This window comes from Plectropomus leopardus, chromosome 9 (assembly GCF_026936395.1).
Source record: "Plectropomus leopardus strain MGB_pleo_1.0 chromosome 9, ASM2693639v1, whole genome shotgun sequence".
NCBI lineage: Eukaryota > Metazoa > Chordata > Actinopteri > Perciformes > Serranidae > Plectropomus > Plectropomus leopardus.
Genome location: NC_142184.1, coordinates 13,484,053 through 13,511,608, shown reverse-complemented (window position 1 = coordinate 13,511,608; position 27,556 = coordinate 13,484,053). Strand labels below are relative to the sequence as shown.

Here is a 27,556-nt window from a genome sequence, read left to right as displayed (position 1 = left end):
ATTAATGTTGTCAGTCACACCTGTGCTTTTCCTGCTATGACCACTGAAAACACCTGCTGTAAAAGGGGTCTTTGTGGAGTTCTGAGAGTAACTTGCACAGCTCACTAATTGCAGTCTACTTCACTTTAAACTTTTTTTTGACATTGGAAATACTACTATTTAGAAGCTGCTTTATATTTTAACTTAATTATATCTTAGATGACAGTATTGTAGCCAACTTTTTACTTCATTGCATTTCATTCACAACTACAATCAAATTCCTAAACAAACCTATAAATGAACTTATAAAATATGCAGTGTAGCCTACTGTTAAAGATTAAACTACCTTACAGTAGGCCATATAGTAGCATGCATTAATGTACGTATCAACAGTCCAGTAGGATATAAATACCTTTGATATTTCAAGTACATTTTGCCAATAATTCCTCTTCACTTTCAGTCGAGTAATATTTTGAATGCAAAATATTTACTTGTAAGGGAGTATTTTATAGTATAACATTGCTGTTTTAACTTAAATTGCAGACTTGAGTATTTCATACATGAAAGCTTTTATGCTGTGACAAGTTGTTTTGCAGCAGTATTGCTGTAAACGGAAGCAAAGTAATGAATCTTGCCTGTCAGGCTACATCTGTGAGGCAGAGCGGGTTTATAATAGATGTCTGGCTGAAGCAGACTCCAGTGAGTGAGTTTTAGGAATATGGACATACACCTTAAAGATTTTGTCTATAGTTACAGATAAGAGTTTACTCACCCTACAGATTAAATCTAAAGCACGACCTGAAGCAGCTGTCTGTTTACAGCACATAATCTTTTCCATATGATGTCACCCCGGTGAAAACACAGCATTTCAGAAAACAAAATGAGACAACAGAAAACACAACAACATTTCACTGAATGGAAAAGAGGGGGAAAAGTATTTTTCATATTTTTAATCGTAACACCAAAACCTCATTAGAATTGAGCTGGATGCCAACATGTTGTGAATGTTTGTTCTGTTTTCTTCATTTGTTCAATGAAATGATAGTGTGTTTTCCATTGTCTTTATTTATTTTTCTGGTTTACCTTTACTGTTGTTCAGAATCATATGGCTATGCTATGGTTGGTTCTTAACTGAACTCTGCTGTATTTGTCACAGTAAGACTGGTATGCCTGAAAATCACAGTCATGCCTTTGATTAACTCTGGGCCTTATATCATTCTATAGCCAACATGTACTGTAGTACATGTCATGTGTTTAGCTAGTAGTAGTTTAGTTTAGTAGTTTTGTGTTGACAGAAAGTTTCGATTGTGTTTCTCTCTGTTACTGTTGGTGCTTTCGGATAACAAACTTTAAGCAAAAGTAATGGACAAATTGTTGAAATATATTTGAAAATTTTTCTGAAACCATGCAGACCAACTGAAAAACCTTTGGAGATGTGAGTATTTATCTATATTACTCAGAAATTGTAAACTGTAAAAATCAAGATGTTGTAATTTTATTTTAATAATTTTATTCACTCATATAAGATAATATAATTTAAGATATATGATTTAGTGGAAATACACAGTACATACGGTATATGGAGACTGCTCATACTATGTTGGTCAGTTATGAATTATTAAAACCAGTATTGGTAAGGATAAAAATAAAAAATCCAAAAATTTAGGTGGCATTGTACAACATGAAAAAAGCTGAAATCTCTCCAACAAATACATGTACTGAAACAGGAATTCAGGTTTGGATATTAAAAAGTCAGTTTTTACTACAGGGCAGCACATGATAGCACTGGGATTATTGACTTTAAAGTCTCTCCAAATGCTGTACATCATAGACTGGTCTCTCCCTGCTGACCTGAACCTAACCAGCTTTAGCATGGTGTAAGGTAAGCCAATCTACTTGTTATGTCTCTTAAAACTGACTATTTGTCGCAGTGGGGTATGAGAGTTAAGCTGTTATGAAGTATGTGGATATCAGAAATCCTCTGAACTCTCTTTTGAGAAAAATCCCCAATGTATTTGTACTCATTCACAAAAACAGACATGCAATTCATCAATCAAGTATTGTGGGCATATTGAGAATCTGATCATGTCTTTACTAATGATAATTTATGCATTAACAGACAGAATATATGGATTACTGTAACTCATAACAGTCCAGCAAGGAGCAATAGGGATGGGACTACAGCATGAGTTTCTGTTGAGGAGTGGGTGCTCTATTTTATACTTGTGCAGTAATAAGATTAGTCTAATCCAACAGGAGTCAGGAATAGCCTGACACTCCCTCCGCCCCCCACCAGAGTCCGGACAGGAGGAACCTGTTTATTACAAGGGACACAATCTCAGTTACTTTTCAACACATTCTTGAGGTTAATTCATCTACATGCTTGATCTGTCATCCTGATGAGAAAGATGACTTTCTGCAAAGGAGTACACAGGATCCTGTGGGTTTCTTGTGTCACCCCACCCTGCTACACAGGGATAATCTGAGACGAATCAAATCAACCGAGGCCAAAGGATTGACTTCCTACAGAGCTAGAGACAACGTCAGAGTGGTGGAGTTTGATGCAAGACGGGTTGGTGGCTGCAGCTGTGAACTATTTGTGTCCGTAGATGGTGGTTACAAGCATCTCGACTCAGTAACTACAGGTAAATCTTTTTTTTTTTTTAATGTTATGTTTTATACTGTATTTTATCATTGGATAATTGGTATTTCCTTGTTAGCTCATTCAAATTTGATTCTTTTCCCCTTGGTCTTGAAGAACAATAATTGTAAGGAATTGGATTAGGTCTACTTTACATATGATTTATGATGTTGATATTTGAGCAAAATGTGTATTTGTAATTGGTTTGCCCTAACTTGTCTTGTCATGTATAAAAACATATAGATCACTGAGACATTTACACTTCAAAAGTAATAAAATCCAGATTTGATGACTTCTCAAAACTTTTGATAGCACTGTATTTGTATTTTTTATTTATGTTAAGACTCTATAGCACAATTTGTTCACAGAATGCACATGACAAAGTGTATAATATAGTGTAACCAAGCAGATATATGTGTGTCCAGGCTCTGCTATGACTGTGGATGTGAGCCTAAGTGACTGTTCATATGGCACTCCATGCAAAGACAAGTGGTGGAGCTCTGATGGAATTCAGTAAGTAAGGATGGTAGTTTGTTAACAATAAAATGTATCTGTTGGTGACTACAGAAAGACTACATAAACGTGCATTTCAAATGTGCCAGTGGCTATTTTTATTCTAATGCCCTGAAGACACAGTTTCAATGCCAGACAAGGATTAGACACCTGGGTGAGCAGTCACCACTGATGATCTTAACCATGTAGATGTCACAGAATAACCTACATTTGGTGGAGTCTCTGTGCTGCACTACAGTATATAAGGATATGGAAACTTCTCATAGGATTTTCATAGTATTTTGAATGTTTACTGTGCGTAGAAACCACTAACCCAATAGCTTCTTGTTACATGTTCAGATTGAGAGCAAATTCAATACAATACAGGTCACTTACATTGAACAAAAATTTAAATGCAACACTTTTGTTTTTGCTTTTGAAACAAAAGACCTAATACCTTTTATATGCACAATAAAGACTCTCAATTTTGTTCACAAATTTTTAAAAATCCATGTTTGTGAGCTTTTTGCCAACTGCCATGGAAAACAATTCAATATTAAAGTATTTGAATGTCATGTATAACAGTAACTGCATTAATGTATGAGTCATCCATGGTGATGGTTTAGGTAGTTTTGGAGAACTCGTCCTTAACTGTTTGCATGTAGGCATGTAAGGAGGTGCCAAGCTTTATAAAGGTTAAGATACTGCAAGATCAAGACTTGTAGATGTTGTTGACTTGTAGATGTAGATGTGAGACCAAAACCTTTAAGATGTTTAGATTCCAGTCTTAGATACAGCTGTATGATGTGTGAATTATGCTTTATAAGAGTGAATCGCTGTCCTGTGTCTTTAAGTTGATGGTGTGGCTTTGTCCATGTTCAGCTTCTTGGATCCATATGGCTATGGTTCATCGAGCTTATTTATTATTCATCAAAATTAAGATTTTCCAAGATTTTTTCCACATCATCAACATGATACATCTACCTGACGAGTGTGGTATATCAAGATGATGATTTAACACCATGGTGTTAAATCATCATCAGTTGTTGCCTGTAAAATGAATGTTCATTTTATTTCCATAAACCAACTCCAATGTCTTTTTTGAGAATTTTGTAGAACACCCAACCGGCCTCACAACTGCTGACCATGTGTAAGCACACTAGCACAAGACTTCCACATCTGGCATCTTGACCTGCAAGATCATCTGAGGTCAGCCACCCAGACAGCTGATGCAGTTGTTTGTGTGGCTGTGTGTTAATATAAAGGTCCCTAGCTTTCTCACAATACTGGTTGGATGTACCACCAAATTCTTGGAGAGGACACTGGAAACAGCTTGAGGTAGTAAAATGAACATTCAGTTCACAGGCCACAGCTCTGCTGTGGCCTGTGAACTGTCAAAACTTCTGACATCTGTAGCATTGTTTTGTGATAAATCAAGGCACACGTGCAATAATCATGCTGTTTAATCTGCATCTTGATACACCACCCCTGTCTGGCATATGGGTTCTGGATTATGATAGCAAAGTGCTCACTAACACAGGTTTAAGCAAAAAAAAAGTACTGGAGTCTTCATTTCAACACATGAAAAATTGGAGCAAAAACAAAGGTGTTACGTTTATATTTTTATTCAGTGCATATTACTTACAATTTTAAAGTAAAATTTTGAGTAATATCAGATTTGTCTTCTTTTCTTTCCCCCTATAATAACTCCAGTCAGAGCTCCCAGGGCCAGATACACAATATTAGGAGAAGCTATTCGTTACATCGTCCCTGGACATATGCAATGCTCAATCGGCTGTGGAGGTCAATCCTGCAAGTATGACAACCCAAGTTACTGGAGCGATAACCAACAGGCCATAAAAGGCCTCTACTCATCCTGGTACACATGCTTGTTCTACTTGGGTAGTTATGGTACAAAATAACAGCAGTTTTCCAAATGATTCATTTCAGCACCTATATACACCACTAACTTCTTTCTATTGCTTTAGGGTTACTGATCATCTTCTTGCCATGTCCCGACCCTCAACTGAAATCATTGAGAAGTATAACATCATCGATCAGTTCAGAAGGTACACACAACTTTGTTTCAGGGTCTGTCAGCAGCTTCCTGGCTAAAGAACACCCAGCACCTGAGGAGATGACAATAATGAATTGTTCATGTCTCTGTCTGTGTGTCTGTGTCAAGGAATGGTATTAAAACAGTGATCAACCTACAGATACCTGGTGAACATGCCAGTTGCGGAAACCCTCTGGAGCCAGAGAGCGGCTTCTCATACCATCCAGAGGTCTTCATGGAAAACAACAGTAAATGCTGTACACAGTAATCATTGATATATCTGTATTGCTGCTTGGGATTAACTGAAAATGTCTTACCATTTCAGTTTATTTTTACAACTTTGGCTGGAGCGACTATGGGGTGGCCAACCTCACTGCTGTGCTGGACATGGTAAAGGTCATGGCCTTTGCACTGCAGGAAGGGAAAATAGCAGTCCACTGCCATGCTGGCCTGGGCAGAACAGGTAGATTTGTAAGAAATGATGCATGACATGTTTTGACATTTCAGAACAGTCTAATATTAAATCTGACGTACAATGAAGGGTCTCTTCTTTCTTCCCTGCAGGTGTGCTGTTGGCATGTTTCTTGGCCTATGCTACCAGGATGACTGCTAACCAGGCTATTTTATTTGTACGTGCTAAACGGCCAAATTCCATCCAGACCCGAGGTCAGCTGAACTGTGTCAGGCAGTTTGTCCAGTTCCTTGCCCCTCTAAGGAGTGTGTTTTCCTGTGCCGAGCCTCGATTCAACCCAGTGACCCTGTCCCAGTACCTGAACCGCCAGAGACACATACTGCATGGCTCTGAGAGGAAGGAGCTGAGGCACCTCCCAAAGATTGTCCAGCTAGTGTCTCGGCTGCTGATAGACATAGCAGAGAACCGACAAGTGATTGAGGAAGACATTTTGGAGGCTCCTGATATTCATGACTTAGAGATGACTCTCAGCATAATTGAGGAGATGGGCCCTGAGATGTTTTCAAAGCAGCCCCGCTTACCAGGCACGCCCACTTTACCCAGACATTTCAACGAGCCACCCATCTTCTACCATCGCAAAAGTCTGAGCTACAGTGAGTCCGACTTGAGACGACTGGGCTCACAGCTCAACCTCCTCACACAACCTCTCAGCACCGTGACACAGAGTAATGCAGAATTGTCCATTACCCCAACTAAGGCTGCTGTCACTGGAACCCAGAGTCAAAGCTTTCATAGCAATGTGTCTGACGTTTCTCAAGGTTCATTAGGCTCACTCTGGCAAGTCAAGAATGTAGAAATCCAAAAAGATGTATCCATTCTGCTAAAGAAAGTGAAGCAGAAAACCATCAAACGGAGTGAGTCCGTTGGAAACCGTGAACCTACCAAACAAGGTAGCATGCTGTCCAGATGGAAGGCAGAGCAGAGGGAAGAGTTAGTCATGAATGGGATGAAGCCTCAAGTTAGAGAGGAAGAGCAATCAGAGAAGTCAGAGGTGCCCTTTATTACGCTGCAGTCAGAGTTGTCTCTGGAGGCCAGGAGGTTGCTGGTGGCACAGTCCCTAGCGGTGGACCTTTTTCTTGATGGGGAAGAGGAGCACAAGAGCAAAGTCTTGTCCTGGCAGGTAACTGACCAGTAATGTGGTAGTATTTCAGGCATATTGTCAAAATAAATTGTTGGCATATATTTCTGCACACCAACGTGGGTGTTTTGTCACAGTTTGCGACATTTCCTACCATGTTTTCAGTGATTAAACTGGTATTTTATGCCAAAACATGATGTTTTTCCTACCTTAAGCAAGTGCTTTTTGTGCGTAAACCTGAATATATGTTTACCACAACATTGTCACAGCATAAATTGAAACAACAATTGAAACAGACAGACTCCAGTTCACAGCCATAAAAAGGTATTATTTCATGCACACTAGTCCAAAAGTTGCAATCCTTCCCCTGACATGAATGTTATTTTGATTTGGCAATTCCTTTTTTTCCCACACAATACATGACATACAAATATTAGTTATGATATTAGTTTTATGCTCTAATTTTAGTGACTCCTGTACACAGAGTAAAAAAAGACCCCCTATGTCTAAAATAATTTCACTGCAGGAGATTTAAAAAACAGCTAACAGCAGTTAGTGGCTAAATCAAAGAAGAAGAATAGCAGCAGAAAATGTCTGCAAGTTGGGGAGTTAATGAAGTCAGGGAGCTCCTTATCCTCAAGCAAGATCAGCCAATAAATGATTATAAATGCAATGTTACAATATTGTTTGTAAAGCGCTGACTATGCCAACATTATCTGTCACATATGAGGCCCTTGTCGCTGTATTAAAGGTCAGGACCATCACACCTCTTTTGCTTCTGGGATGTTGGCATACTGTCTAAATAACACACTAGAGCGACATAATTCTGGCATTGTGTGGTTCTGTGTAAAAATACAAAGGAAGTATAAAAAAAGGACTTTGTAGTGGCCTATAGCACAATTTCTATGTAAATAGGGCTAAAGATGCTATTAATTACATAAAAACTCTTCACACCGCTGCTATGACAGAAGATGTCTAAATAAGTTGCTTCAGTAGTGCACAGGCAGACAGAGTCTAACATGACTCCCCGAATGTGTGCAGGCAGAACTGAACCTAGGCGGTGGCTGGGAGCGGCTGTGTATGGAGCGGGATCCCTTCATCCTCACTGGGCTCATGTGGGCATGGCTGGAGCAGCTCAAAGAGCCGGTCATCTCCATCCAGGAAGCCAAAGCTCTGAACCCCAACACTGATGCTCAAACTGTCCTCAACACGCTTGACCAGGTCAGTTTATACTCTGGCTTAAAACAGCAATACTACTAAACCATGAAGTTCTCAAATTAAAATATACATATTTTTTTGTTTTCATCTCTTTCCAGGCCTCCAAACAAACATTGACGTGTATACTAGATTGTATGGCTCATATGCTGATGATACCACAAGAGGTTGAAAATGCTTTCCTTAATCGCACTATCAAAGCTTTCACCTGGGTAAGAAGATAATTACACTTCATTCTTTAGGATTCATTTCAACAATTTAATTACCTCATCACTGATGTTGTGTCAACAACTTGAGTCCTGTTTGCCTTTGAACAGATGAAAAATGACTCTGAGGATGGCAGCAAAGTGTACGAGTCGATGACTGCAGTCCTACAAGGTGTTCTTGAGGATATGAGAAATGAGGTCCTCATAAAAGACGAGACACCAACGTCTCCGTCTTCCTTCACTTTAACATAGGGACTATCATTCATCTATATGTGGTGCACTGACTGTATCTTCCATGTGGAGGTGTGAGAGAGGAAAGGATGGTTTTGTGCCTTGTGACAAACTTATTTAATATGTATAGACTTTTTCAAGATTTTGTCCATTTGTTTGAACATTAAATATGTGTATTAACATTCATGGTATGTAGATTGTCACTAATACATAACTAATACGCCTCAGTATTTTCTTACCTCGGTAGTGAGTGGTGGTAACATATTGAAGAACAGGTGACCAAAATAAGTATTTTTTAAAAGTTATGCCTTAAAACTGGTCATATTCAACAGCAAATACCTCAAATGTAGCCCAAGAACAATATCCAATTATATCCAAACAACATTATAGACATCTCATTCTTCACAAATATGTTGATCACACAGTGTATCAATGCCTTTCTTTTCCATAACCTAGCATTTCTCATCTGTAATAATTGTTACGTTGTTTTCTGTAACCATAGACTTTTCAAAGAACATTCTGATGTCAGTATATATGATGAACAATTAAGATAAAAGCAAAAGTTCCTCCTTTCAGTGTGTTGTGCAAACTGTTTGTAGGCACCTTTTTGTGGAGCACCAGTGCTCAGGAGGTGAAAGAATACGCTTTTAAGACATCCTTGCCATCTTTCCCTTCTGTTGAGGCCACGATGCCCGAGTAGTCACAGGCAACATGAGTGAACCCTCTAGAAAACAGGACACAAAACATAAAGAAACACAATTAGGAAATTACACCAAATACAGAGAAAATACCTGCATTTAGACTGTTGCCGACACTTCAGACCAATACAAAGTACACAATACCTGGACATTGTGTGAGAGCCACCCAGTAAATGATATCGACTCTCCAGGGTCAATCCACGGTCTCTGTCATTTCTCCAAGTCAGCACTCGTAACGAGAGGTCCTGGGACGCTGTGACCACACGGAAGCTATCCTGTAAATGTGAAGACACCTTTATTTGTCTCTTTTCACACAGAGGCTACATTTTACTGTATAAAATAAATAATTTCAATGGGGGAAGGGATATTTCTTTGAATACCAAATGAGAAAACAGCCTACCACACATATAGAAGAGATGGGCATAATATGCTCTTTAAAGCTTGCAAGCAGGGCTCCTTTCAGAGAGTAGACCCACAGCTCCTGGCCAGATGCCAACACTAAGCAGTTACTGTCCTTGGCCTCTAGGAGGATGTTTGAGGACCAATTCAGTGTCAGTGGGAAGGACTCCACCTGCTGGACTAAAATGGGACTCAAAATCAAAACAGCACAAGCCAATAATAATTAGAAAAAAAAACAACTTTTAAACCTCTGAACTTCAGGATTAATTATGAGATGTAGTGTTGTACTGAAAATTTTGGGGTACATACTTTCACACAACCTGTAGTAATTGCATCTATTATGATTAGTATTTACCTGCATTCCCATAAAGACATTTTTATAACATTAAAGGGACACTGTCATTGTGTATTTTGCTTATTTCCATTAATGACTGGCAACACTTCAAGACATTTCTAATACAGCCACAGTGGAATTCAAAGGGAAAGTTCACCCCTAAATCAAAAGTACTTTTATTTTTCATGCATGCCTCCTTCTGCGTGACGATACAACTGTGGGTTGTAGTTTGCTAGACAGAAAATAGTTCCCACATTAAACTGCTCACAACAAGGTCTGTGGATTATCTTGAGTGACCAGGTCATGATTTCTGGAAAGAGACATTGCTGTTGAGTTTTTAAAATGTATTTTTTTTTGGCGCTTTGAGCACCAAAATATGAATTCCATTATCTTGGAGAGAAGACAGACATCTCTATAACCAATATCTTCAGCATTCACCAACTCACACCAAAAAATATGTAGACAGATAAATAGAACTGTCCCTTTAAATTCCAATGTGGCTATATTAGAAATGTCTTAAAGCTTTACCAGTCATCCATGGGGAACAAGCAAAATACACAATGAAAGGTGTATCTTATTTAGCAGTATCCATACTGCCAGACAGAAAACGCCTGAGGTTTATAGTGGATGTTCCCAGAATGATTCAAAAACTGACTGCAGTTTTCTGATGTAATATAATAACCTTTACCACATGTATAGCATATCAAAGTCAGTCTGCACATATCTCAGTCCTCACCCTGGATCTCTGTCTTGTACTTCGTCTTTTTAATGCTGACATCGAAGACAGTGAGGGCTTTGTTGTTTGGGTGCTCGTTGTGGTGGATGATGGCCAGTCTGGCAGGCTGGGTGGGTATGAAGACAGCAGCCTGGCACCCAGTGACTGGCACAGACTGGCACAGAGGATCTTCGTCCTCAGATGGCGAGGTCAAACTTTCAGTGTAAATCACCTGCCAACAAACCAACCAACAGATATCTAGAAAAATGTGTATGTAATGTTTCACTGTTCTCATTTGCAAACACCTATTTTCCCCCAATGTGTCGTTCACACTGAGGTAATGTGGAAACACAGACCAGAGCAGGAAACACAAATAAAAAGTCAGGCTGTCAAAGACAACAAGAAATACCTTTGGACTTAAATCATCATTGTCCTTGGTTCCAGCAGTGATCCATTTCTTGTCAGGTGAAACTAGGAGTGTGTTGACTTTAAAAGAGTCACACACCATTACACTGGACTTTTTAGTCAAAGCTGAATCTGCGAGTGTGCACACAGATCCCTGACTGGTTCCAACCTGGGAGAGAAAGAATAATGCTTACTTTGCCAAAAATAAAAATCTACAATATTTTCAGATTTACAAACCCAGAAGGTTACTTACAGTCAGAAACCAATTCTTGTCTATATTGTACTGTAGTAATGTGCAGTGTGGAGATCCAGCAGAGAAAGAGGCCACCTCCTGCCCAGTCTGACCCTGCCAGGTCTTGATGAGGCCTGTGGAGTCCGCTGTGACCACAATTTCATGCTGTTCATCACAAACAATCCCCGTTAAAGGACTCTGTGCAGGACTGCACCACAGGAGTTCACCCTGAGAGAAAAAAAAGGCACAACATCAGGTGGATGTCTGGACGAGGGTATTTATTCCAGAAGCTCAGGGCTTTCAACCAAGCCCAGAGAACTATTGCTGAAAATCAGTTTTAGTAGTGTTTAGCTGGAATGAAACCAGTATACACACGGCCTGCAGTGGCACATGGCTGCAGTACATATCTCTTATAGCTTAGTGTAGATTAAAACAATAAATAAATAATAAAAGCAGTATAATGCCAGCATTCAACAAATGTTACTTTCACCTCTGGGGTTACTTTGTTTTTGTTTTTTTTATCAGTTACTTATCTTAAGTTACAATGAATTTGTAAAGGAAACGTTTTTCTTGCATGCCTCCACAGTGAACGAAGAATCCAAAAAAACAGAAAGTTCTTGATGAACTGAAGTGAAAGGTTAAGCAACATTGAGCTACAGCCAAACTATATCAAGGTATACAAACTCTCACACAACTCATGCAGTAATCCAATTATCATTTATCCATTTGTATGCTCAATACTTTTCAAACTCACACACGATTACCCAGGCACATTACCTGTCCGTGCACGAAATTGTTTCATCTGATGTGTTTTAAATAGTAACATTTTAGTGTAGATATATGTGTTCAGAAACTGGATAAAGGAGACTTTGATTATATTGCACGAGTTTGCAAACAGATTTTTCTCTTGCTATAGTTTTTGCTGTTGTTAAACATCGTCCTCTTTACTTCAATTCATAAAGGATTTTCTCTGTTTTTAGATTCTTTGTTTACTGTGGAAACAAATCCACGGGTTCTCCACAAATTCCAGGTAACACGTGATGTGTAACTGATATACAAATGATTATTTTGTGGGTGTATTCTTTTAATAGTGAGTTTTACATGTTTCTAATGTCTGTAAATACTGTATGAAGGTAAGACAATAAATTCATGACTGACTGAAATTCTGTGCCTCCAAACAAGCCAACATTTTGCATGATATGATATACTAAAATGCAGAATGACATGCTGAGGGTGTTGCACTGACATTTTGGACATCCCATGCTCGGACTGTACCATCAGTCGAGGCGCTGCACACTGTGGCACTGCATCTCCAGATGTTAGGAAGTTGAGCTGAATTCCTCTGCAGGTACACCAACCCCACCACCCTGCCTGGTGTGAGACACAACAATGAGACATGAGAGACATTATGAAGTCCTGCAAAGGAGATTCCAGAGAGAGACAGCATACCTGTGTGTCCTCTGAGGCTTTTGCAGGTGTAACCTCCTGACCTGCCTTCAGTCATCTTCGCCTCTAAGTGGCAACGACGCAGGAAGTATCTCTTCCATGAGTGATTGACATATTCACTCCCCAAGACAGCGAGGTTACAGAAACTCCAGCGCTGCAGACACATTCTCCTGACAAGAACACAGAATCTGATGTTCACAACTTTTTTTAAAACAAGTAAACAAATGCACACAATTGACATTAAGCACTAAATACCATAACATAAAATACATTTCAAGAAATACAAAACAAAAGGCAGGGGACCGATATTTAGAACTTCAGTCCAAAACTGTCAGTGAACAGCAATAAACAAGAGACTGCCCCTCATGGGTCAAGGGTGAAAAAAAACAACAACAAACATACAAAACAAAAAAACAAAGGAAAAGGAAAACACTTATGGGTGGCAGACTGCCAGAATATCTATCAGTATACACAGGATGTCTACAGGTATGAGACACTTACATTTAATGCTTTTGAGATCCTTTCAGAATGATTTCAAACAAAAAGACTTATTTTTGGACAAATCATCTTTTTCTTATTCAAGCATTACAGTTTAGTATTAAGGTAAGCCGTGTGCATGTAGTCCAAGACTGACTGTAAGAATATTTTTTATTAGAGTGAGTTAGGTTAATATACAATTCGCCAACAATTCGTGCATGCACCTATAAAGTGAAAAAGCAGTATCAGGTGCAAAGTTTTGTAACTTAGAAATGTGGACCTTCACACAGAAGAGCTACACTCATTTTGAGGAAAAAATAATTAACAAGATGAAGAAATTAAATGAGATCAAGTGTTTGTGGCAATGAAGACCTCACAATTCCTAATTTAAGGCTAGTTACTTTTTAAATTGTGTGGAATTTTTGTGTTTGGCCTAAATTCAACAGTCTTACTGCAACAAAGAGCCACATCTATTATTGATAAGACTGATGACTATGATCACACTGACGCACTGTTTTTCAAATCCCAAACTGATAACATCAAACAAATAAAATTTAATGATTTAGTAAGTTATAAAATAATGCAAATAATGCTAAAAAGGGATTTAAAGGAGATGTATTTCTACTGCAAATGTTGAACAATGTTAACATAAATTTTAAAATGTGCAATTCATTTTTTTTTTAATTTTTTTTTTAAAGGTTAACAGCACTTTTTATTAGGTTTAAAGGATAAACTGTTGATTTTGTTTATTGGTCTGCAGTTTGTTTTGGTTATACATATTGTATAGTGAGTGATGGCTGAATGAAAACAATACTAAATAACTTTAATACCCTTACCCTAATAATAACCTTTTTAAGGACCTACAAACACCCTGATACAATGTTTAGAAATTATTTGATTTGAAATGTTTTTCACAGGTGCATCACTTTACATCGTGACGTTGTAAAACAAACAAAACAAAATGAAAATACAGACAATGCTCACCTCCATAGCCAAGGAGTCTCTGCAGCTTCATTCCAATCCTAAAAACATAATATTGTTGTCAGACACTGACAAACTTTTGGGATGTACAATAATAATTTCGCTATTATTCGTTACTTCCGCAAATTGGACACTCCTTACCTTACACACACTGGAGACGCTGATTAAATCCTCCTCGGTCAGGAAAGTAAAAATATGAATGAGACAGTCACTGATCAAGTGCGGCTGATGAAGATCCATACTGACATCAATAACTTTGCACCCTCTTACTAACTACGTTTCTACTGTAGCCAAAAGCCACAGCAGTGAAATGTTTGGGCAAGCTACGGAAGGAATACAGGGACAAGGAGGTGTGGTTTGTTTAGCTTTTAGCCTGCAATATCCTGACTGCGCCACCAGATGTCGCCATTATAAAAGGTAGTTGGTCCGGGACAGAGGCGCACGACAGGTAGCGCGCACCGGATGGTTTATAAAACCAAGAAATTTATGAAAATTACTTTAAAAATAAACAAAAAAATCCAACTTGAAATGATACTAATGCGTGTATTTAGATAAGATAAATGTGTGATTTTACTACCTGCTCTTAGATGGAGAAAATATTAATTCTATTACTGGGATAATACTAATAATTTTTTAAAAAGTCAGTGCTTCTTACTTCTCTCTGTCTTTCTTTAAAAAAATATTGTTTATCTGCAGCTTTTTATGTTTTGTTGTTTTTTTTTGTCAAGTGTGTAAAAACCATATAAAATTAAATGAGGCAAAACTGCCTTAAAATAAGGTTTTGGTGAGCCCTGACCCCTTAATAACCAAATAAAAAGCCACTCCAATCAGTCAAGGTGAATTCACAGCAGAGCGGTGTGTGTCTGAGTGTGTATGACAGTGTGTGTGTGTGTATGTGTGTTGAGATTCAGCCCTGGCGGGATTCTTAAGCAGGGCCCCATGTCTCCTGTGAACACGCCCCAGATAGATGAGCCAGATATATAGCCAAGACCTGCGGGTAGCAGAGGAACTGTGAGAAACAGATAATCGCACTTGCTCACCCCAAGGGTTACCTGTGACACCCTCGCAATGACAAGAGGGCCTAGCGCAAAGGGGGCTACGTAAAAGGAGTTTGGATGATATCCTAACCGGCAATTTGTAGAGAAAAAGTTTCCCGAGCGTGTGATTTTCATTTTTTTGTGTGCTTTTGGAGTTCCTGTGGAGTTACCTGGGCTGTGATCGATCGGAGAATAAGCGACGCGAGTTACTCATCAGCTCCACAGATCGTTGCATGAAACTGAGAGCAGCGGGGCCGCAATGAGTCGGAGAACAAGACGCTGGATTTTAAGAGTTTTACTTTGTCTGGGGATTGTTTATTTGAAAATTGGGTGAGCTGCGCTTATTTGACTTCACACATATTATTGTAGGTTATTCTTAAAGACTAAATACTTTAATAATTGACGAATGAAAAGGAGACTTTTACCTGTTGTTGGTCCTTTGTGACTTTTATAAAGGATATATTTGCTTAAAATAGGCATGGTGATTTTATAAACGATATGTAAACAAAGGAAAGATGATAAACTTTTTTTTGACTCGTGGCATTTCCCGGTTTATGATTATCACCATTAATGACATTTCCTTAATTTTACGTTTAAAGGCTGTTGAAATTCATACTAGCATAATGATTAAAAGTATCTTAAACTTTAATGTAGCCTTTAATTTACAGAATGCACCTTAGCCCAGGCATGTTGTAGAATCTCTGTAAAATGGAACATGTTTTCTGTGTTAATTTTTACTGTTAAAATGCATGAATCCCAGTAAAACTTTATTTTCCATGTTGATATACTAAATATTTGAGTTAGAACCATCAGCTGCTATTTAATAAACCAAATAGCAGAAATTCATTTGATTTTAAAGGTTATGATTTAAAATGTATTTAAAAAAAAAAAAGAAAAAAAGAAACCACCAAAAACAGCCTGTTTAAAATGAAAAGAGATAAATGGTTGATGGCGCTTTCTCAGTCATATCCATCTTCCATTCACAGTGGCTTCTCGTCGGTGGTGGCCCTAGGTGCGAGCATAATCTGTAACAAGATCCCCGGTTTGGCCCCTAGACAACGGATTATCTGCCAGAGTCGCCCCGATGCCATTATCGTCATCGGAGAGGGAGCCCAAATGGGCATCAACGAGTGTCAGTTTCAGTTCAAAAACGGGCGCTGGAACTGCTCTGCGCTTGGAGAGAGGACAGTCTTCGGAAAAGAGTTGAAAGTGGGTATGTTGCTGTCTGTTAACGTTTGTTCACAATATGACATTTTGTATTTGTTTCAGCAGTAAACACAATTTAGAAATCGCATTTCCACGCGTATTTATGCGTAAAATGCGCACAGTCCTTACCTCTGGCTTTTTAAAAATTTTCCTCAAAATGGTTAATATTTACAAAAAACAACAACAACAACGCGTAACTGAATTCCAAAACTAAGGCCCATCAGGAGATTACATTATGATCTGATGCATTGGAAAAAAGAGGGAAAAAAGACATTAAGGTGCATCCTTTTCCATATCTCATATACAGCCCAATCTAATAGCTGGCGCTCTTGATCTCAAGTCAAAACCTGCACAGACAAACTTATTCATGCATATTAAAGAGCATCTGCCCAGCATCATCTATAGCATCCCATAAGGAGCCAGTGTCATTTACATCAGGCCTAGTTTTTTCTCCAGACTTTTCATTGAACTAGGCTTTTTTCTACAAAAGGCATCTGAAGCCAGCACTGTAACAAAGCTCTTGTGAATGTTGGCAGCCTTTCTTTTCAGCCCGGCAGAGTCTCTGGAGACACATTTTCACTGGTCTTTATCCTGACTAGTGATGGGTGCTGTGGCTCTCACTGTAAGGACGTCGATCTTACCACGGGTATAAGTTACAGCGGGGCAAAGCCAAGAGGGAAGCAAGAGCTGAAAGTACTAAATTAGAGAAACAAATTAGTTAAAATCTGAGACAAAAGTCTGTTCTAAAGAGGGGATGGACTGCAGGGGATGCTGAAATGATGGCTGGAGTTTTGTGGCTTGTTTGTTGGCTACTGTGAGCTGATAAGGTGGATTAAAGACTGCTAGATGTTGAGGATACCAGGAAGACTGAACAAGGTTCAATGAAGTAAAATGATATTTTATATAATGATGCCTTTATGGTGAAGGAGTTTGATAACCACAGAGGATGCGTTGTAAAACCATTTTGATAAAAACCATAAAACCATTTTATACATTTTCATTCTGGCAGAAGAATTGATGAAAAACAAAGAATAAAATTCCCTTTTACACAATGGTCAGTAGCTTGGACCAGCTGTTTGAGGCCATCTCGCCTGCTGCTGTTGGAAAGAAAGGATTATCTCTTCATGCTGTTGAAATGAAAACAGTGGTGTTTGACAATCTGTTCCTTTATGAATGAGTGGTTTTAGCCCATCAAGAGTCTTGGTTTGTGTTTCCAAGACAGGAGTTTAAGTCTATGGCTTGGACAGCCATACCAAATAGATTGGTTTCACTGATCAGATTAGCGTAGAAGGCCAATGGTTGCAAATGAATGCCATTGTTGATGCACAGGCAGAGTGGAGCTGCGGCACTCGCAATTGTTCTTAAAGCGAAGGAGGAATGACCCGTGAACTGACATAATCCTTACGGCGTAATGCAAGGTGCATCAGATTTGAGCCATTTTCGGCCCCAACTGTGTTTGCACTTGAACTGTGTAGCAACACTAAGCTGTGTGAGATGAGGTCCATATAAAGAGGTGCGTGAGATGAAAGAGAAACACACATGGCAGAAGAACAGTGATCTGGCACCTCCAGTTCAGCTTTTGATTTTTTGGTCCACTCTCTCTTTAATATCTTCCACCTCTCATTACAAGGTTAGAAAGAATTCATGCCATCTCTCGCTGTGAACTCATGCACTCAGAACTGCAGGGGAAAAATTAACAACGGTGCAGTCAGAACTGACTGACACACCTTCTTTTTTGGCTCGGAGCCCATCGAGTCTATAAAAACGTCCACATAATTGATGCCTCAATATGAGTTTTTGTTATTTTTTTCAATGGCAAAGGCACACATCCAAGATGTTTATGAAAAACATGGTGGCTTTACATCATGAAGCGGGTGGCAGGAGGAAGGATGGAGAAGGTATGATGTTTGTTTTGAACAAACAGAGACAAGAGGAGTTTGTTTACACACAGATATGATGAATGTTATAATCAGGAGGTTCCTGTTTGTGTGATAATGAATCATTGATCTGAAAGTGAGAACATGCTACTTGTTGATCGTGGATATAAATGCAACATTATGGGCAGTTTTCACATTGTATTAGCAGGGGAAAGTATTGTTTTATTTGCATTACAAAAGGCTCTGAATAAGAGAAATCAGACTTTCCCTTATTGTTTCTTCCTCTACTGGAGAGCTTTGCTTCAGGATGCGTCTGTATGAGTCCTGTCAGATTAACCTTCAGTTATTTGTCGATATTTCCGTGTGTGTGTAAATGATTTGTTAGCTGGACTTTGGCGAGATAACGACAGGATGAAGATTCTGATGTCAGTGCCTTATAAGTTTACACAGAATGTGACAGTTTCTGAGCGAATCAATAGCCCTTCCTTGACGACAACCCTCTTATTCATACTGCTTTGTTGACTATACGACCAGTGGCCATTTTGGTTCACGGGCAGGACAGTTTCCAGGTCAGGTTTCAAAACACTGCAGCCCTTTAGTGACATGTCAGCAGGCTGTGATGTAAGCACACATATGGCTAATAATTTATCTAAAACCTATGTATTTGATTTCCCATCAACTGGAGGAGAAACACCATGACATACTTTATTAAAAAAATCTCAACCTGCAACATTTTATTCATTCCCTTTTTTCTGCACCACTACAGGGAGTAAAGAGGCTGCGTTCACCTACGCCATCATCGCAGCAGGGGTGGCCCATGCCATCACAGCCGCCTGTACGCAGGGTAACCTGAGTGACTGTAGCTGTGACAAGGAGAAGCAGGGTTTCTACAGTAAAGACCAGGGCTGGAAGTGGGGAGGCTGCTCAGCAGACATCAGCTACGGCCTGGGCTTCTCCAAAGTATTTATCGACGCTCGGGAAGTCAAACAGAACGCAAGGACACTCATGAACCTCCATAATAACGAGGTGGGACGCAAGGTAAGTAATTAGCAATAGGATTATGTCTCTTTAATCAGCACATTGGCTTTAAAGATCATTTGCTTTGCCCAGGGGCCACTTTAGCAAAATGACAGGCGGTCCGGTTAGTATTTATCAGTATATATAATAAATGAACCTTCAGCCTTTTTGACATTTGGGGTTTAGCCTTGACCTCTGTCAGGCGTTCTGGGGGATCCTCCCTCTTGTTTTACAAACAGACTTAAAAACGTACTTTATTTAAATGGTCGGTGGGACACCGACCATGTAAATAAAGTACGTTTATGACCATAAATAGAACATCATTGTTGCTGCGTTCACACTACATTCAATGATGCATGTGACCAGCTACATTATCACAGACACGCCGATAAAGTGCTGCTCAAGCACTTTATCGGTGTTATCATTGGTTTGTGTGTGTCTGCTAACAAGCAAATTGACTCATCAAAAAACTTATAGACAGACTCAGACAGATGGATAGACGTTTATTGTCATTTCAGAAACATAATGACATTGGGTGACTATACTTGCTGGTGCAAAGACCAAAAAAGACCATGATTATAAAATAAGATAAACTATGAAAATAAGTCAGGACTTATGAAATAAAAGATTGCACATTTTCCCACATTTATTAGAAAAAAAAAATCTCATTTTAACATCACATTTCGCCACCCCATTGTATCCCTGTATGCACCACAATGCACATAAAGCTAGTCAGCTAACTGCGCAAAATAACAGCACCACAGCTAGAAACAAAAATGTGACTTGGAGCGCTGAAACAAGTTAAGGTCAGGTCAGTTTTTATTTGTCGCGCATAAGTGACAATTGTCGGGCATCAGTTTGTAGCTTCATGTCACTGGCTTCCATTGAAAATGCCTGTTTGCTGTGTCACTCGTAGTGTGAACACAGCATTATAATCTCCAAACTTAAATTCTTTCGAGTCATAAAGAGTATAAGTGACTAAATTTGATGGTGAGCCTGTGGTTAACTTGTCTACTGCTGGCCTCAGTAACAGTCAACAGTCTGTGCCATGATGTTGTGTGGGTGAGCTGTGCCAAAGATCTGGGCAGCAGGGCCAAGACTGAACAAGCAGTGGAATAAAAGGCTGCTTTTAAGGGAAGAGCTGTCTAAGTGGCAGGGTTTGATTACAACCCAGATCTCTGCGCTGAAAACAGATTGACACTGTACAAAAAGGCATTAGCCCACTCCCCCCCATGCTTTGCACCATTGGGACAGTGTACAGTTACCTTTATGACAATCTCCACCTACAATTTCTCTCATATGATGAACCCACATCAGGTGCAATGTGCTTGTACATGCACCAAAGGGGTGTTTACTGTTTGGTTACTATCGTCATTGAGTAGTATGTGTCTCTGTTGCTGTATAGAAGAGTGTTGATATACACGCCACCTGCATACTAATCCAAATACACAGTTTGATTCAATCATTAGATAAAAGGTACAAATTGGATCTTCATAAATTAAAAGTCAATTTTAACCCTTTGAAACCTGAACAAATTGGCTTAATTTCTCCTTCATCTTAAAAGAAAATGATCAAAATAACTAGAAATAAGTAAAAAGTTACAGGAAAATAACCTGAAAATTGGTATTAAAAAAGAAAATAAATAAGAAAAATGAAGTAAGTTAAAGAAATCAAACCAATTCACTCAAGTTTCCAAGGTTTCAGTGCTTGTTAAAGGTGCAAGAAATCTGATGTTGATCATGTTCCAGTTGTTAAGATGCATTCAGCCATGCTTACTGTCAGACCCTAACGCAAAAGTTACAAACATCATCAAATCGTGATTGACGACAATAAAACAATGAGGAAAGGATGGTTTTCATGATGTGTTGAGCTGCTCATTTGATGGCTTCTCTGCATGCATGGCTGCAGAACCCTGCAGAGTGACAAAGAGACTCCAGTAAGTCTCGAGGTTAGAGATTGAGTGGAACAATGTGCCAAACAGCTAAAGTGAGGCCGGAGTTAGTGAAGAATAAAATAAAGCAGCTTTGCCCAAGTTAACTCATATCCTCTCTCTCTTTCTGTCTCTCTGTGCCAAATCGCCTGATTCACACAACCGACACGTCCATCCCCTCACTGCCTGAAAAGCCTCCCCACACACAATCGTGCCCAGTAGATCATTTTGTACGTGCGTTTCAGGATTCAAATTGGCTTATCTGGACAGCTAAATTGCCTCCCAGGAAAAAAGACTGTACTTGTGGATTCAAACTTTGCTACTTTCTCTTCTTTCTGCTAATAAATGGCCTCTCTGTTTTGATAGTCACTCCCCCTCCTCCTTTATTTATGCTAATCAAAAGCGGTGACACTGAGTAGGAGTGCCGTTCACAGCTCGAAGACGTCCACACAAAGGCTGTCACAAGTGTTGGTCACAGAACAACTGATGGATTAAGGGAGTTGAAGCCAAGGGTTTTATGAAGTGGTTCGCTCAGGGAAAAGTTGTTTTTTTTTTTTTGGTTCTTGTTCACATGTCTGTGTTTGGGTTTTATTGTTAGCGTTTACTTGCCAAGAACTCTGAGGCATAAATATCTCGTCAATGGCTTTAGGAGACCAGCTCACATGCCAAGCTCGTAGCATTTTAGCAAAAAGGAAATTGCAATTGACCTTGGTGCTAAAGAAAATTCCAGTTTCAGTCAATGGCACTTCTCATTGTCATCAGTTAGGGGTTTAGCAGTAATCCTAGTCACTCGGCGCCTTGTACAGTCACTCTTGACATTTGTGTGTTGTGTGTGGTAACTACACACACAGAGCCTGAAATCTGATACATTATTTTGGCTCCTGTGTATATGGTATCACACAGCTATGTGGTGGGGTTGTATTTAATCCCCAACCATGGTGTATTTGTCAGTCACATTGTTATTAAGTTGCACGTTTGTCATTTGCCTTGAAGTGCAAGAGCTGAAATGTGAATTGAGACAGTTTAAAGCACACCAGGGATTTAGAATATGTAGACATTACATGAAAATTAAAAAAAAAACCCAAAAAAACATAACGCAGTCTTATTTCTTATGCAGATGAAAATCATTATTAGAGCAAACTGCATTGTAATTAGTTTTAATAATCTAGCATCGCTATTATTAACCTATCAACAGAGTGTATTTATCACTCATCACTGGTGTGTTTTTACAGTTGCTGGTTGTTACTATGTTACTAAGTTGTTTTTGTGTGTCTAGGTCCTGGAGAAGAACATGCGACTGGAATGCAAGTGTCATGGCGTCTCGGGCTCCTGCACCACCAAAACCTGCTGGACTACACTTCCCAAGTTCCGCGAGCTCGGCTACATTCTCAAGGAGAAGTATGCCCACGCGGTGCACGTTGAGCCAATCAAAGCCAGCCGCCACAAGCGTCCTAAATTCCTCAAGATCAAGAAGCCTTACTCGTACCGGAAGCCCATGGATACAGACCTGGTGTACATAGACAAGTCACCAAACTATTGCGAGGCGGACCTCGTGACTGGGAGCTTGGGGACGCAGGGCAGGGTGTGTAACAAGACTATGATGCAGCATATCAGCGGCTGTGACTTGATGTGCTGCGGCCGGGGATACAACACACACCAGTACTCACGCGTCTGGCAGTGCAACTGCAAGTTCCTGTGGTGCTGCTATGTTAAATGCAACACGTGCAGTGAGAGGACAGAGGTGTACACATGCAAATGAGAATATTTATTGGATGGTGTGTGTGTGTGTGTGAGTGAGTGAGTGAGTGTGTGTTAATGAGCATGCTGGTTCTTGTCTTTGTATTTTCATGGACAAACTGGAACTTTACAAGAAGGCTGTTGTTGCAGTCATTTCATACATTATGAGGAACTACTGTGTATACAGTAAGCTGAAGATGGGGCGTCATGATTCTTTTGCACACACAGCTCTTTACCCCTCTTCTTGGACTGTTTGTCGGGGTGCAATGTTAAAAAAGTGTGACTAAACACTGTTAAGGGAAAACTGAGCCCTGGCATGTGGGACCGGGTGCCCACAGTGTGAGCCAGTGAGGCAAAAATGTCAAGACTTTTAAGCTATATGGACATTTAGGCAACAGACTTTGCCAATGCAAATGAATTATGGTGGATGTGATTGCTGGGCAGGACACACTGCTGTAGTTCTCACTCTGTGCGCGGATGAAATGACACAGCCATTTGGAATATTTAACATACTGTATTTAGAGAATGAAAATAATTAATATTAATTTATTCTATAAGTAAAAAAAACTACTGATTTTGTCCATTATGGATCAAAAATAACTAAATGTTGGGTTTTAGTTTATTAAAGCAAATCTTGTCCACACTTGTTAACACACTGGATTTAAATCTGCCTGGAATAATGTGTTTTGGAATAATCCAGATGAAACTGCTGTAGGCTACTTACACTGACCTTCTGACCCTCTCATGAGTTTGTCTTCCCTCTGTTTGCTGCTAGTCTAGAGAATCCGACTTGTTGAGGTCGAAGGCTGTACGCTCTACTGACTGTCTTCAATGGCATTGCTTACTTCAAGCTGGTTGAGCTTAACAGGACTTATTCACTGATCAAAAACACGGGCACATTCTCCACTTTTGGTAAATATTGGTTCATAGAGTATATTTTGTAAAAGCCTATTTTTATATGAATGTCTTATTTATATCTTTTTGCATATTCAATGTCAAGTTTGGACTCTGGCACCTGTTTTTAAATCCCTGTGGAAAACAAAGCTGATATATGTAAGTTGGCCCCTGCTGTCACTGCCATAGTTGTATATTGTAAGTGATAGAAACTGTTGATATGTGTCTGTGTTCAAACGTCTTTGTTTACTGCGTTTCATGACTACTACTGATGGAATACAGGAACAGAATAACACTAACAAGACATCATTTCCATTATTGCTTCCTCTTTTCTCATCATGACAAAAAAATTCCCAAAATCAAATGGGAATGATATGCTATAAAGAAACAAATCTAAGGAGAGTGCTTAGTTTTGCAAAGACAAAACATACTTTGGCTGGGTAACAGTAAAAGGTAGTGTATAAGCTAAATGACTGAAAACTGACAAAAAGAAATTTTAAACTTAAAGGTACAGTTCTCCCCAAAATTAAAATGACATATTCTTCCTCTTACCTGTAGTGCTGTTTATCAGTCTTGATTTGGTGTGAGTTCTCGAGTGTTGGAGATATCAACCATAGAGATTTCTGGCTTCTCTCCAATATAATGGAACTAGCTGGCACTCGGCTTGTGGTGTCAAACAATTTCCTAGGGCTGCTCGATTAAGGCAAAAATCATAATTACAATTGTTTTGCACAATATTGAAGTCATGATTATTTACCATGATTACTCATTGACTTTGTGAACATGTTGCATTTACTGAAAACTTCTATAAAACAGTTGAACTTTAATTTCCCTCAATACTTTTCCCATTGAGCTCCTTTTAATACCTTAATTTATTACTATTACTATTGAGTTGCTTTTGTGTCCTTAAATATGTCCTTAAATGATGACTGTGTTGCGGTGGACGTCAATGGGGTTCTCCTTTTGTTTTTTTTATTATTTGGTCATAGGCCACTTTGTGATCAAACTTAAGATGATTAAAAAGATTTGAATCATTGCCATGTGGTGCAGACACCACCATTTAGCAAATCTTGCATTTTATTCTTTTTTTTGCTCCAGATGCCTGTCAGATGCCTCGTATCCAAAGCGTTCCCACACAACGGAATTTGTTCTGGCTAATTTGCTCACCAAATGCTGTTGCTCTTCTTCCATCATCTGGTAGTATCCACTGCAAGTGCTGAGCTTGAGGATGAGGGAAGGAGGGACCAAAATGTGCATGCACGTGGCATTCAGAGCACAAGACAAAATAAGGGTACACTTGCAAAACGGAATGTGGAAAAGTAATTGTTTTTTCTCAATTACATTGTTTTTGTAATTATTGGGAACCGAAATTGAAATTGAAATTTTTATTAATTGCAAAGCCCTACAATTTCCCTTTCACCAAACTACACCCGCCAATGCCATTAAAATTTACATTTTGCACTGTCATGAGCACGAGCCTCTTGTCCATGAGTAGATACTTGCTTTTTTTCTTATTTGCACTTTAAGTACCACAAGGCTCACGTAGCTCCACTGAGCTAGCTAAGGTTACAGCTCAGCCGAGGAGGACGCTTCTAATGTACACGAGCCTCTCATCCATGAGTAAATGTAGGCTACACTTGCTTCTGCCAATGATAAGGTTTGCAGGTGTAGTTCAAAAAAAAGAAAACAGGTCCTCCATGAAACTACTCACTACAAGGTCTGTGGATGATCTTGAGTAACCAGGTTCTAATTTCTGGAAATAGACATGCTGTTGAGTTTTTCAAATGTACGTTTTTTTTGGCACTTTGAGAACCACAACCCGAGTGCCATCTAGTTCCATTATATTAGAGAGAAGGCAGACATCTCTACTGCCGATATCGCAACACTTGGCAACCCACACTAAAACAAAGGTTGAGGTGAACTGCCTCTTTAACATTTTCTTGCCATTAATCAGCAGTGGAGTTGTTGAACTTTAACGATATAAATTACCTTAACTGCTTGTTAATAGGAATCATTTAACCATTAGAGTCAGTACTTATATTTTCAATTGAGCATAAATGTAAATCTTTATTAATGGAAGCAAATCAATGGTTTGCATCACCATCGAGTAATTGTAAAAAGCATAAAATAGTGATAAATATTCTCAGATATCATGTTACCATGGAGATAAATCAGTTCTCAAAGTGCTTATCTTACAAGTACAATGTGTGCGATACTGGTCCGCAGAAAGAGAGACGTCCTTTGAGAGGCGAAAGTTATTCAGTCTTAATTGAGGGCCCATCTTGCAGACTGGGAAGCAGTTGAATGTGTCAGAGGAGAAAAGTGTTTGCACTCTAATGGTAGGGTACCAGAGTAATTGATGAGACTGGTTGGGCAGACTGTCACGGAGATGACTTGCTCAGTCGGGGGAGTGGGAGCTGTCAGGTGATAGATGACTCGCACATCTGCTTCATTCACTCCTGGGCCACTAGTTGCTACAACAACTCCAGCGCAGCAGAGAAAATGCAGGGCAGTCTCCAAGAGAGGCCGGCCGACGTGTCAGGGAAATGTTAACGATGCTAAAGCCCACAGTCGTTACAGATTCCACTCTCATCGGCCTGGAAGTGGAGTGGTGAGACGGGCCCGAGGTGCTGACGGAAAACCTGCTCCCAATAATCTCCTGGGATTGACAAATGTGGCCTGTAAAGTTTCCACCTGTGCTGTCTTTTAGGACATTCCCACATGGGCATTTTCCTCTAAAAACTTTTTTTTTCTCTTTCCATAGAGAAAGCGAAGACGCATGAGATTTCAGGTTTAATTTACAATAGATTAGCTGTATCATGTGTCAGTGGCAGTGATAATCTGCCCAGAATAAAGGGAAAAGGGCGTGAAGGGGATAATAACAGAGGCTTGTCTCTGTCTGACAAAAGCTTTCAGCTTTCATAATATTGATACAAAAGACTCTCGCATAAGAAAAAGCAGCTGCTAAAAAAACTCTGGTTAAACCTCAACTAGGGTTTTGTTTGTAAGACGTTCATCACATTATGTCATGAACAAAACACTTAACATCTCTGAGTCCTTTAAATGTGTCACTTATTTACTTTCACTTGCAGTAATCTAACATTTAGTGTTCGAGATGCTACTTTTGCAACATTTATTTTACATTGGAAAAAAGTTGAAATACAATAAAGCTACTCCAGGGAAAAATACAGTTTGGTTAACAAAAGCTGCTTTAAAAAAAATAGTTCAAACTTCTATTTAAAAAATGTTTTTTTTAAAAAAGAAAAAATTGATAATCTACATGGGATTTTATGACAAAAAAAGTCAAATGCTAGCTTTGTTTTTGTACACAATGTCCATTAGCCAGACGCCTTCCTTCCAGAGACAGAAAAAAGTCCAGATGGTGGCACATAGCAGGATTACTCAGTAAGACAGGTAACTTCTGAAGTAGCATCCAACAACTTCTCAGAACATTTGGTAATAAATAGTGATAATCAATACTTATGACATATTGTGTTGGCAAAGGGGGTTCAATTACAATTAAGAAGAAATAGTAAAATAAAAATACTTGAAATACTTCTTTAACTACTCCCAAACACTGCTAACACTTGAATGACAATGGCAAAACCTCAGGTTGGTGTGGATTCTTTGAATGTGGTACTCTACGGTTACAATTTGCCGTCAGGTTACACTAATGCTGATTAATCATGTGGATTTACATCATCAAACCTTTGATGCTCTTATTTACAGCACGTCTTTAAAAAAAAACACAAACAAAAAATGTAATTTAGCTACTGTTTCAGGTAATCCACCTGCAGTGTT

The 27,556-nt window shown here is 39.2% G+C and overlaps 3 protein-coding genes and 1 long non-coding RNA gene across 5 annotated transcripts in view; 2 read left to right on the top strand and 2 right to left on the bottom strand.

The window, feature by feature from the left end:
* The first annotated feature begins 2,488 nt into the window (after nucleotides 1-2,488).
* ptpdc1b (protein tyrosine phosphatase domain containing 1b) lies at nucleotides 2,489-8,941 on the top strand. 2 transcript variants are annotated; one of them, XM_088082012.1, is made up of 10 exons: nucleotides 2,489-2,624; nucleotides 3,046-3,133; nucleotides 4,826-4,991; nucleotides 5,101-5,181; nucleotides 5,298-5,416; nucleotides 5,494-5,631; nucleotides 5,733-6,760; nucleotides 7,760-7,939; nucleotides 8,035-8,145; nucleotides 8,251-8,941. In XM_088082012.1, the coding sequence occupies exons 2-10, from the start codon at nucleotides 3,088-3,090 to the stop codon at nucleotides 8,389-8,391; spliced, it is 2,010 nt and encodes a 669-aa protein (XP_087938138.1). In that variant the 5' UTR covers nucleotides 2,489-2,624; nucleotides 3,046-3,087; the 3' UTR covers nucleotides 8,392-8,941. The 2 variants fall into 2 exon arrangements, with proteins under 2 accessions (XP_087938138.1, XP_087938139.1); XM_088082013.1 differs by lacking the exons at nucleotides 2,489-2,624; nucleotides 3,046-3,133 and having other exon boundaries at nucleotides 4,939-4,991; nucleotides 5,329-5,416.
* Nucleotides 8,464-14,421, bottom strand: fbxw12 (F-box and WD repeat domain containing 12). The gene is made up of 10 exons (XM_042492124.2): nucleotides 14,199-14,421; nucleotides 14,061-14,098; nucleotides 12,603-12,769; nucleotides 12,400-12,524; nucleotides 11,175-11,381; nucleotides 10,926-11,090; nucleotides 10,538-10,748; nucleotides 9,469-9,647; nucleotides 9,213-9,343; nucleotides 8,464-9,094 (listed from the first exon to the last, which is right to left on the bottom strand). Exons 1-10 carry the CDS (start codon nucleotides 14,295-14,297, stop codon nucleotides 8,995-8,997), a joined length of 1,422 nt encoding a protein of 473 aa, XP_042348058.1. The 5' UTR covers nucleotides 14,298-14,421; the 3' UTR covers nucleotides 8,464-8,994.
* A 623-nt stretch (nucleotides 14,422-15,044) lies between these two features.
* wnt7ab (wingless-type MMTV integration site family, member 7Ab) lies at nucleotides 15,045-24,057 on the top strand. The gene is made up of 4 exons (XM_042491566.2): nucleotides 15,045-15,424; nucleotides 16,081-16,307; nucleotides 18,944-19,215; nucleotides 22,401-24,057. Exons 1-4 carry the CDS (start codon nucleotides 15,354-15,356, stop codon nucleotides 22,881-22,883), a joined length of 1,053 nt encoding a protein of 350 aa, XP_042347500.1. The 5' UTR covers nucleotides 15,045-15,353; the 3' UTR covers nucleotides 22,884-24,057.
* The window catches only part of LOC148188700 (uncharacterized), a 23,579-nt gene continuing 15,700 nt past the window's right edge, over nucleotides 19,678-27,556 (bottom strand). The window contains exon 3 of the long non-coding RNA XR_015777461.1: nucleotides 19,678-21,106. This is a non-coding gene — a long non-coding RNA (uncharacterized LOC148188700). The remainder of the gene's footprint in view (nucleotides 21,107-27,556) is intronic.

Bases quoted from the DNA above. Each gene is read 5' to 3' on its own strand.
- wnt7ab (XM_042491566.2), top strand. From the start codon at position 15,354: ATGAGTCGGAGAACAAGACGCTGGATTTTAAGAGTTTTACTTTGTCTG. The intron at 15,425-16,080 runs GTGAGCTGCGCT...TTCCATTCACAG, and splicing joins ATTGTTTATTTGAAAATTGG to TGGCTTCTCGTCGGTGGTGG. The intron at 19,216-22,400 runs GTAAGTAATTAG...TTGTGTGTCTAG, and splicing joins ATAACGAGGTGGGACGCAAG to GTCCTGGAGAAGAACATGCG.
- ptpdc1b (XM_088082012.1), top strand. From the start codon at position 3,088: ATGGCACTCCATGCAAAGACAAGTGGTGGAGCTCTGATGGAATTCA. The intron at 4,992-5,100 runs GTACACATGCTT...CTATTGCTTTAG, and splicing joins AAAGGCCTCTACTCATCCTG to GGTTACTGATCATCTTCTTG. The intron at 5,632-5,732 runs GTAGATTTGTAA...TCTTCCCTGCAG, and splicing joins TGCTGGCCTGGGCAGAACAG to GTGTGCTGTTGGCATGTTTC.
- fbxw12 (XM_042492124.2), bottom strand. From the start codon at position 14,297: ATGGATCTTCATCAGCCGCACTTGATCAGTGACTGTCTCATTCATATT. The intron at 11,382-12,399 runs GTCAGTGCAACA...TTTTTCTCTCAG, and splicing joins GAGCATGGGATGTCCAAAAT to GGTGAACTCCTGTGGTGCAG. The intron at 9,648-10,537 runs GTGAGGACTGAG...GTCCCATTTTAG, and splicing joins GTACAAGACAGAGATCCAGG to TCCAGCAGGTGGAGTCCTTC.